This window comes from Myotis yumanensis, unplaced genomic scaffold (assembly GCF_028538775.1).
Source record: "Myotis yumanensis isolate MYYU_CA2020_CCGP unplaced genomic scaffold, mMyoYum1.0.hap1 SCAF_10, whole genome shotgun sequence".
Lineage (NCBI taxonomy): Eukaryota > Metazoa > Chordata > Mammalia > Chiroptera > Vespertilionidae > Myotis > Myotis yumanensis.
Window position 1 is genome coordinate 16,296,234 of NW_027223761.1, and position 10,311 is coordinate 16,306,544.

A 10,311-nucleotide genomic window follows, 5' to 3' on the forward strand; every position below is an offset into this window, starting at 1 on the left:
TCTGTGGCTGAGGAACCTGGGTCCCAGTCCTAGCAGAGGCTGCTTGGTCCAGCGACGAGGTACAGCTGCAGCGGCTCCACCACTGGAGGGTGCAGTCAAAGTTGAGAAGGTGTTAGAGGGCTGTGGTGGCGCCCAGGGCTGAGCACAGAGCCTGGCCAGGGTGGGGGTGCCAGGCGCCCCGGGCTGCGGGCAGGGAGAGGCCACAGACTTGGATACTGCCAGAGTCAGTTTTATTAGGGCCCAGGGGACTGAAGGGCCGAGGCTCCCCCTGCCCCTCCCCATGCCCCACTCCCGGATGTCTGTTAGCCCCAACTGTAGAAATAAATTTTCTGCCAGGCAGGTAAGTAATCCATGAGTGGCTCTGCAATGAGAGAGAGAGAGAACACACAAGTTCAGGACTGAGGGCCAGACTCCTAGCTCTGCCCTGCCCAGGTTCCTTGTCAGCACTGTTGCTCAAGTACAGCTGTTCACATCTACATGGCCTGGAGACTGACCCTCACCTCTTCACCCCTGGGAGGCAGTAAAAACAGCGATCTCTGTCTCCATTTACATGCTCACGCTCAGAAGCCACCCAGTGTGTCCAGCTGTACAGACGCTGCCAGCCCAGCCCAGTGGCTCTCTGCTGAGGTGGAATCTGCAAGCAGCCCAGTGGGCTTCAATCTCGCCAGCGTGTGTCCACCCAGAGTCTCATGTCGCTCCAGGACATGGAGGCAGGGAAAAGGCTGATGGCTGATAAGGTCTAACTCCTCCCACGCCAGACCCTCCTTCCAGCTGCCTAAGGCGCTAAAGACCAGCCTGGCCCATGTCCAGCTCTTCCCCACCTACCGTGACCTCCCGCCCTCTCTCTGGTGGTGGCCAGAATCAAATTACAAGGAGACAAATAGAAAACAGTCAGGGGGACAGGGCCATGCATGAGATCCACAACACACTGTAATAGTCACACCCCGCCCCATGCTTACTTGTCACCAGGCCAACGCCCGGGACGTGGTCTGCCAGCAGCTGGAGCAGGAAGAGGATCCTGGCCCTGCAAGGAGATAAACAGGGAGCAGGTTGAGTGGGGTGTCCGGGTCCCTGCAAATGAGGATGCTAAAACGCTTTCACTGACCACCTGACTGCAGGCAGTGCGTCAGGAGACAGAAAGTAACTATGGGGCAAGGACAGACCCCAGTACAAAGGACAAGACCCCGGGCATAGCTCCCAGCCATGGGCCTGGGATGCCCACGGCTCCAGAGAGACCCTACTGTCTCTGTGACAATAGGAAAAGGGGAAGAAAAACTGTGCCTCCCCAGACTGCACCCTGCTCCTGTCCTCGGGGGAAACAAGGAATTTCTCTGACTGGCTTCTAGACCGTTCTCAGTCTGAGCACTGCTCTGAGGGTGCCAGGCTGATCAGCTCAGCGGACAGCGAGCCAAGCTGGAGCCTGGGAAGCCACCTCTGCAATTACTGTTTCAAAATGCCTGTCGAGAGACTGGGGCTGTGATGTTCCCTCTGTACAGTGCAGGCAATTGGTGGGGGGAGGTCATGAGGCTCCTGTGAGCCTCTCGAATATGGAAGAGGGTTTGGCTTTAGTGCCTTGTGAGCTTTCAAACTTATCTGAAAGCAGAACCTGCCAGACAGTTCTCCTCACGGAGGTGATAATAAACATGACATAAACGTGCTTTCTACTGTCTCAGAAAAAGACAGAAGTTGCACGGTCATAATATGAAGTACAGGAAGCGGAGTACTTTTTAAAACCTACAGAGGGGCCCCGGGAACCTCCTGCTGTCTCACACCCCAAATGCTATACAGGGACCCCTCCTCAGATTCGGTTGGACCAGGCCCTTGGGAGACTTGGCCCTGGGCACCACACCGTCCTCCCCCGCTGTCCCCGCAGGCCTCCCTGTGTCCGGATGAGGCTAAGAGCTCTGGACCCTTACAGGTGACAAAGTGGGGCAAGGCAAGGGTCAGGCCAAGAGAGAACTTGGATGTGGGGATTCGGCTCTGCTACTGGCCAGCTGGGTGGCTTTGTTTAAACTGCCCAACCTCTTTGAACCTCAAGTGCCTCCTGTAAGAAGTGGGGATAATCCAAACTACTTGACAGGAATGTGCAAGTGACCTGGAGGGTGTGGCAAGCCCAAGCCACCACCATCCCTGGGCATGGTCCTCTGTGTCTCCTGCCAACAACTGCTTAAGCTCCTGCACCCATGGGCTGGTGGTCCCTAGAGCTCGGAGAGCAGGTCTAGGCTGGACCCAATAAGTGAACAAGTGACCACATCCCAGGACAGCACACAGCAGGTGCTCAGTGAAACTGGGATGGGGAAGAGGGAGGGAGGAAGGCGTGAACAGGAAGGGTTGGGACACTGGTATCCTACTTCCTGCCTCTCTCCCTTGCTGAGTGTGGGCCCCGCCATTCGCCATGCACTGTAGGGCCCTTACTCAGAGAAGCGGTCATAGAATGGGGAGCGCAGCAGGTAGTAGAGCAGCAGGATGGTCCGACGCCGCAGCTCCAGCCGCTCCCTCCGGGTCAGGCCCTTCCTGTCACTCAGGAGGCTCAGACTGGGGAGATGAGGGACATAGTTAGGACCAGCAACAGGAAGAATAGGGGCGCCTGCCTGCTCAGGTGGGGCCAGGCCTGTAGCACAAAGCCTGGAGGAGGGAGTGGAGACCCCAGACAGGCCCAGGCTCACCTGGTCACATCCACGACACCAGATAGGAGCCAGGGTTTCCACGACCGCTGCCCCCATAGACCCAGGCTGAGCACTGATGGCCAAGGCGTCAAGGATGTCTCCAGCACAGGGCCCGCCCTGCTCACTCCCGTCAATCCCTACCCGCCAGCGGTGGCAGCCCCATGCTAAGGATACAATGCAGCAGGGGCCGGGCAATATACAAGGACTCTGCGATGGTCTCCTGCAGCCCCAGCGGGGTGGGAGTGACGCTCAGCTCCTCCTGGTGCTGCTGTTGCCGTCTCTCCTGCTGCTGGGGGGCTCCCCAGTGCCTTGAGTGCAGGGACGGAGCTAGAACACAAGGGCAGATGAGAAGCCAGGCCCAGGCTGGGCGGGGGAGGGCGGGTGGTGATGAGAACTAGGCCCTCAGGCCCATGATGACTCAGCACTGAGATGCCGAGTCCAGCTACGTCTTACACTTACTGTTCTGGAGCGTTCGCACCACTCTGTGTGACCGCTTCCCCACGTATGACTGCTCCTGGCCACTACCGCTGTGCTCACCATCTAGCAGGGACAGACAGAAGGCCACACTGTCAGAGGGACATGTTTCCAGCAGAGCCTGCGAAGAGTATGTGTGCAGTGAATGAAGGCTCGTGGGCTAAGGGGAGAATGGATGAGCCTGTGCGAAGGCAGCAGCTGAGGCAAGGACACTGAAGCAGGGAGAACCCAACCACATCTACAGAAACCACAGCACTAGAGGGGCTGTATCTCCTTAATCCTTGGCTTGCAACATGATCTAGAGGAGAAGCAAAGAACTGCCTCCATTCAAGGCCAGGAGAATGAGGCTCAGCCCAATAGTGATGGGCCCACAGCTCTGAAGGGATAGATCTGCGGGGTGTCCTGCCTCATGAACTTGGGGTTCTGAATACGGAGGCAGGCCCAGAGACGAGGTTGGCAGGATCCCCATCTCCTGCTGATGCTCTGTCCCCTCGTCATGCAGACCACAGAAAAGGATGAGGACTCTCATGTCAGAAGTCCTGTGTTCAAGTTCTGATTCTGTCCCAACCTAATTTCTCTCTCTCTTCTCTGTAAAATGCAGGGTGATGAGAACAAATGAGTTGACGGGGACAGATGTGTTCCATTAATGGACAAGATTCACTGGGTCAGCTCTAAATCCACAGAGTAGTCCCATGCTCACTCCACCCCAGCGTGGGGAAGCAGCTTACCCGGAGGCTGTGCCTGGGTCTCCCTGTCCAGTGGAACGATGGGGGGTGAGGTCTGGAGGCCAGCCTTGAACCAGATGAGCAGGAACATTCGCAGTACTGCCCTGGATTGGGAGTATGGCAGGGCTGGGGGGGAGGTGACTAGCCGGCAGGGGTGCAGAGGTGTGCTGTTGAACCCGATCTGTACAGCTGGCCTCGGTTACCCCCACCCAGGGCCTGCCCTCCACAGTCCCAACATACTTGGCCAGCTGGATGAGGGCAATGACGAGCCAACGGCCCACTTCACCCCACACCTTGGCGGCCCCCATCTCCATGAACACCTCCACACACTCCAGCACGCTCAGCCATGTTAACAGCTTCTGCTGGGACAGCGACTGCAAGAACCCCAGGCCAAGAGATCAAGGGATACTCCCTCTTCCCAAGCCTCCCCCAGGGCACTCCTCTGACAGCAGGTGGATTTTCCCCTTTCCACATGTGAAGGCCTGAGTTCTCCACCTGGGACAGGCTACTCCATGATTCTAAAACAGTCTCTCCACCTGAAATGGGGACATTGACACCTGGACATTTCACCCCATGAGATGACTCGAGGCTCAAATGGACAGAGGCAGGTCTCGTATTCTATGAGACCATCGCATGTGCTACGCACACAGGTTGGTTGTTACCATTTCTTTCCTGAGTCCCCATGCTTCCCGCCCTCAGTTCCTGGCAGAATTCTCACCACAGGCAGCTTTTTCCGAAGCTCCTTGCGCAGGATCCCATCATTGAGCAGCACGAGCAGGTTCGAGGCAGAGTACACTGAGGGGTAGAGTGTGGTCTTGAGGGGCTGGCTCTGCAGCCTCCACCTCCTCACCTTGTCCCCAGAGCTGCCTGGATCACCTATCACCTGCTGTGCTCAGCCACCCACAGACTATGTGGAAACCAACCTGCCTCCCTGCCCACTTCTTCAGAGCTCCACACTCCCCAATGGGATCTCGTGTGGCAGGCGGAACAAGAAAGGATGGTTTGATCTCAGGGACAAACCAACCCAGAACTGCCCCCTGTGCTCCAAATAGCCACAGATGTGTGGTTTCACCTCCTGGCCTCTGCTTTCTCTGCAGCCTGTCCCTGAAAGCCCATTCCCTCTCCACCTTTCAAAACCCAGCTCTTGCTTTCAGCACCATCACCTCCAGGGCTCACTGGGCAAACACTACAGAGGCAGTCAGTCTGGGGATCCTGGGATCTGGGAAACCTGGATTTGAATCCTGGTTCTGGGATCATCAGAGGCCATTCTCTAACCTCACTGAACTTCTGTTCCCTTAACTGGACACTGAGGACAACAGCACTGACCTTCTATGACTGTCGGGAGGATTAACTAGGCAAAGGCAAGGAAAGCCCTTGGTCCAGCCGCCTGACCGGTCAAGGAGCCCAGGTTTGTCTTTCAGCCACGGGGACACGAGGGCCCAGGAGAGTGGCTGCTGGGCCTTTGTGCCAGTCGGTCACAGCACAGGATGACCTAACGGGAAGCCTGGGACTGCGACTTGGGGAGGTCCCCCTCTGGGAGGCACTCGGGGCCCTCCCGCCCCCCACTCCGCACCCCCACCCCCCTGAGCCCGGCTCACCCAGCTCTGACAGCTCGTGCGAATCGGCGAAGCGACCTGAGAAGGCACAGAAGGCGGCGTCGGTGAGCGCTGTCCCACCCTGCGGGCGTGGGTCCCTGGATGTCCCCTCCCTACGCCCCACGGGAACCTGGAAGGAACTTCCCGAGCTCAGGGATCACTACCCCGGCTCCTCCGGGAAGGGGACCCGAGGAGTCAGAGGTCAGAGCCTCAAAGGGATGGGTCAAAGGTCGGGGTGGCACCTGCCAGCAGGTAACTGAAGCCCCGCACTGCCGTCTCCAGCTGGGCCGTGGCGGCCGGGTGACGAGTCACATACTCCTGGTAGCGGAGGCCCAGGAGCCGCAGCTTCTCCATCCTGCCCTGGGACCGACAGACCCACTGACTGCCTGTGCCAGTGGTGGCGGCGCCTGGCTTCCTGTGCCCTCCTTCCTGCTTCCGGTGCTAGGCCCGCCTCTCTGTTGCTTAACTTCCGCGGTCTGGAAGGACGGTGACGTGAGGGCCATTGAACCCCAGATCACCCATCTTTTTACATTGCCTCCCACAAAGGTAGCGCCTAGCAACCGAGAGCCTAATCCCGCCCTCCTTGCTCCTTCAGGTCATTGGTTAACACAATCTCCGCCCCTTCCCCCCCGCCCCCCCCTCCCCGGCAGCTCAACAAAGTCGGGACCGGCTTTTCCGCCTCCCTGGTTGGCTGTCCTTGCGCATGCGCAGTGCCAGCTCCGGGCGGTCTGGGCCTCACGTTCTAGAGGGGCCTAGACAGAGTCTTTCCAATAGAACACCGAGAAGCTCGAACGGGGGGACCGGGTGTTAAAGGGCTGGGAGGTCGCGCGCGAAAAGGAGCCTCCATCAGACTTGAGGGGGCGCCGGGAGAGTCTAATATAGTCGGAGTGTGTCTCGGCAGGCGCGCGTGTCGCCAATTTCATCGTCTCCCGTCGAGTGCTAGGGAAACGGAGGCAGCGATGGATCCTGCACCCCACGCAGGCTCCCTCCCCCGGACAGCACCGTCAGTGCCCTGCTTCGGACCAAGCTCCCGCAAGGACTTCGCCCACCAAGAGCGCGCACCTGCACGCCCACCTCCGTGGAGAAACCCTGGCCCGAGCTTCGGCTCTCGGCTGGGCAGTTTCCCTTCTCTGGACCTCGGGTTTCTCCATCTGTAAAATGGTTTGAGGGCAGACGTGGTCCGCTTTCGGTCCTCGACGCACCTCCCGGAGCTCAGCTGCTCCGTAAGCGATGAGGGCAAATCCTGGGGATCCCTTCCCAGTTGCCTCCTGGAAAGGGGCAGCGCCCGGAGAAGAGTGGCCGGAGGCGCGAGTAACAAACGCTCTGGCGGGGCAGCTGCCGATTGGCTGTGGAGAAGGGGGCGGGGCTGCTGGCAGGTGTGGTACCTGAGAATAGTGATACGTCATTTTACCCAATCCCTTTGCATCAGATACCATCTCCAGGTGAGGGATGTAGTAGTGTGCCAGGCGGCCGGGGAGGAGCCTGAGCCCAGCCGGGCGCTGCTCCCACTCATCCCAGCCCTGCTGTGCCTGCTGCCGCTCAGTAGCCGCAGTAGCTGCCAAGGAGGCGGGAGAGACTCCCACCACTGCAGCTGCGCCTTCCAGCTGTGAGGCCTGCGTCTGGGGCCCAATTGTCTGCTGAGCAGTGCTCCAGCTGTGGGAGAGCACTGACCACCAGGGGGCAGCTCCTGTGTTGAGCATCTGCCCCCTGGTGGTCAGTGTGCTCAGAGGGTCGACAGTTTGTTGGGTTGTTCAGTCGTTTGGTCGCTTAGGCTTTTATATAGAGAGATATCCTTGAAATGTCTGGGTAACTTGTAACTTCCCTTTTTCTGGACCCCTTGGGGCACAACCTAATGTGCCTGGGCACCAGAGGTTTCCCCGCTTTGCTTTCTCCCATTTGCTCTATCACCAGTGGATTTCATGTAACCCACCTACGTCTCCTCCTTTGATTGCAATGTGTAAAAATAGATAAAGAACGCCATTCTCCAGAGCACTATCCCAATCCGTTGAGACACTGCTTCCGGGCAGTTGTCGACAGTTTGGCTCAAATAAACTCACAAAAATTCTTTTTTTTTTTTTTTCACTTAAAGTATTACAAAGGGTATTACATAAGTATCCTTCCCCCCCCCCCCCCCCCCCCGCAAAAATTCTTTACGGGTTTGAATGTTCTCACATTAACATTACTCAGACCAAGGAATGAAGACCCAAGGAGATGTGTTCGGTGCTCTCCGGAGAGGCAAAAGGCCTTGGAGAATACAGGAGATGGGTGTGGGCACCACTAGCACAATTTCTCACCACCTCCTGAATGCCCGGCTCACTCACTCAGCTCTTCTTAGCAACCTGGCCACTTTGCTAGGAACTCCTTTCCGCAGATGGGGTATAAGAGGCCCAAGGAGGGGGAAGGACTGGTCCCAGATCACACAGAATGGCATTGGCCAAAAGGACAACAATGTAGGTCTCTGAGGCAGTGCTCTCTCTCCTATGGCTCACAGCCCCGCAAGAGCCATTGGTTATAAGTCAAGTTAGCAACGGGTATTAAATAAAGGCCAGGGGTCAGGGCATTTGGTGTAGGGCTCTTTTTCCCTTCCTCCCTGTACCTTACCATCTTAATGAATTTGTTTCCCAAACCTCACTGGTGGGTACACCTCCACTCCCACCCTCTGTGGCTGTGGAAGAGTCTGGAGGGAGAGTGTGTGATTCTGTGCTTCTGGAAAGGAGAGAGGCATGGAAAATAGAGGGGCAGCCTCCTCCAGACAGAATATGAGGGGTTCTTAGGCTTGAGCCTGTTTCTCTCGCCTCCCTCGGTCGTAGGCGGCGGGAGCAACACCATTATGTCTGTTGGGGGAGAGGAGTCGGACCAAACCTGGGGTCAGCAACTTCAGTACTTGGGTTCTGGCTAGGAAAGAATTCAGAGTCCAGACCCAAACTGTAAGAGAACAATTATTGGGTAAATTAAAGAGGTGGAAAAAGTGATTTCTAAAAGAAATGAGCTTAGGAAACAAGTTATGGAGGAAAAGGAAGGGCCCTTGGAGCCTGGGAGTGGAAGCTAATGGTAAGGTGCCTGGGGAAGGGAAAGGGAAAGGCATGGATGTGCTCCCAGGAGGGATATCGCACTGGGCCCTCTCCTAAGGGTTTTAAGGGCAGATATTTTAGGGGAGGTCTCAGGAAAAGATCTTAGAATATTCGGTAGCTTTCCAGGTGTGTCCATTCAGGGTTGTAGTCTCCATTGATTGATTGGCTGGCACCGGGAAGCGGGGGGGGGGGGGGGGGGGGGGGTGGAGGGGGGTGGTCATTATTCAATGCAGTTGGTCAGCCATGGCTGGTTTTATTGCTTATCTGAACCTGGAGCTGAAATACAACTTAAGACCTAAGTGTTATCTCTAGGGAGGAAAGGTCAGGGGATTCCAACCTTGACCAGTGATATGCCAGGAGAGGAAAGGTCACCCTGGGGGCAAGGTCCCGTTCTACAATTGATTGACTATTGCTAGGCACCTGGGGCTTTCCACCCTGAAGATCTTCTATACCTGGCCCATTGCCCTTGCTCTGCTTATGTCAGTCTAACTGCCTACAACACCTCTGTACCACTGGGAGGGGATTCTGGACCCAGCCAGGTTAACTGCAGGAGGGCTGCCTGAATTTCCTCTCCAGATTCTGGGCCTAATTAGGTCCCAGAGACAAAGAGTGGCTGTGTGCTGGCGGCGGCGCCCAGGGCAGCTCCTCCCTGCTGGGCCACTGCCTGGGTTTGATCACCTTGCTGGGTTGGAGGGGCCTCTGGGCAGGTTGGGCCAGGTCTCCCCTCCTTAACTCTGCCCTGAGCCACAGAGGACCAACAGGTACAGATAAAGACACTGAGGCCCAGAGAGTGGGTCACACAGCAAAGTGCTGGGCAAACCCGGTCTCAGGTCTAGAAGACCAGCATACAGTACTTGATATGTTCATACCAGTCTCCCTTTCCCTCCACACCCCAGAGAACCTCCTGGAGGCCCAGCAGGCATCTCAGCACCTCAGTTTCTCCTGAATGGTAAGGTTGAGCGAGGGGTGGGGCCAGCACTGTGAGTGACCACAGTCCCTTTCAATCCCAGGTGCTGACCCAGCTCCCCCCACAAACTCCCTTGCCAGGCCCTGACTGTGTACCCTACTTGCTCCCTCACATTTAACCCCCACAGAGAGTCTATTGAGGGTCTTGCAGAGGGATTCACCCACTCCCCACCCAGCTCCAGGCTGGAGATGAGAGTCAGAGGGGCTGGAGGCTCAAAGCTCCAGATGCCTGGGTGGCCCCTGCAACCCCTCATCTCCCAATTCCCAGATCTACAAGGAGCTGCCATCAATCTCCATGACAACCATTGCCGCTGGCCTCCAAAGGCCCAAAGACCCCCATCTCCCAGAGAAAGGCATCCTTGAGGGTCTCAGGCTGGGATGCTTTGTTACAGCTTTTTGGGGACTTGGGACCTCCCAGGCCCTCACTTTTTAGAGCTGGATGTTGGGCTAAAAGACCCAGTCTGGGCCCTTTTCCAGGCCAGGGAGAGGCCCAGTGGGTCCCGTCCACTTTCAGCGCCATTTACTGAGTACGTGGTCCGTGCCAGGCTCTGCTTGGGTGCTGGGGACCCAGACCCTTGAGCAGACACCAGCTATGGGAGAGGCAGGTTATCTAGATATCAACACGGCCCAATCTCAAGAGGTCCCAGAGACAGTAAATCTAGGAAGAAAGTAAATCTAGGGATGTGGGAGGAGGGGCAGGCCTTAGGGAATCTGGCAGAATCCAGGCAGAAGGAACTTCAAGGGCAAGTCCTGGGGCAGGAAGCCCTCAGGGAGGAGCAGCAGGGACCGGCCTGCAGGGTGGCGCCTGGGGAAG

At 57.2% G+C, this 10,311-nt stretch overlaps 1 protein-coding gene across 2 annotated transcripts; it reads right to left on the reverse strand.

The window, feature by feature from the left end:
• Positions 1-213: 213 nt before the first annotated feature.
• On the reverse strand, positions 214-6,716 carry PEX16 (peroxisomal biogenesis factor 16). 2 transcript variants are annotated; one of them, XM_070427864.1, is made up of 12 exons: positions 6,523-6,716; positions 5,703-5,936; positions 5,464-5,499; positions 4,584-4,660; positions 4,106-4,239; positions 3,869-3,969; positions 3,126-3,206; positions 2,841-2,993; positions 2,667-2,739; positions 2,416-2,535; positions 960-1,024; positions 214-361 (listed from the first exon to the last, which is right to left on the reverse strand). In XM_070427864.1, the coding sequence occupies exons 2-12, from the start codon at positions 5,812-5,814 to the stop codon at positions 303-305; spliced, it is 1,011 nt and encodes a 336-aa protein (XP_070283965.1). In that variant the 5' UTR covers positions 5,815-5,936; positions 6,523-6,716; the 3' UTR covers positions 214-302. The 2 variants fall into 2 exon arrangements, with proteins under 2 accessions (XP_070283965.1, XP_070283964.1); XM_070427863.1 differs by lacking the exon at positions 6,523-6,716 and having other exon boundaries at positions 5,703-6,038.
• Between the last annotated feature and the right edge of the window lie 3,595 nt (positions 6,717-10,311).

Bases quoted from the DNA above. Each gene is read 5' to 3' on its own strand.
- PEX16 (XM_070427864.1), bottom strand. From the start codon at position 5,814: ATGGAGAAGCTGCGGCTCCTGGGCCTCCGCTACCAGGAGTATGTGACT. The intron at 4,661-5,463 runs GTGAGCCGGGCT...TCTACCCCTCAG, and splicing joins GCACGAGCTGTCAGAGCTGG to TGTACTCTGCCTCGAACCTG. The intron at 362-959 runs GTAAGCATGGGG...CTCTCATTGCAG, and splicing joins GGGCGTTGGCCTGGTGACAA to AGCCACTCATGGATTACTTA.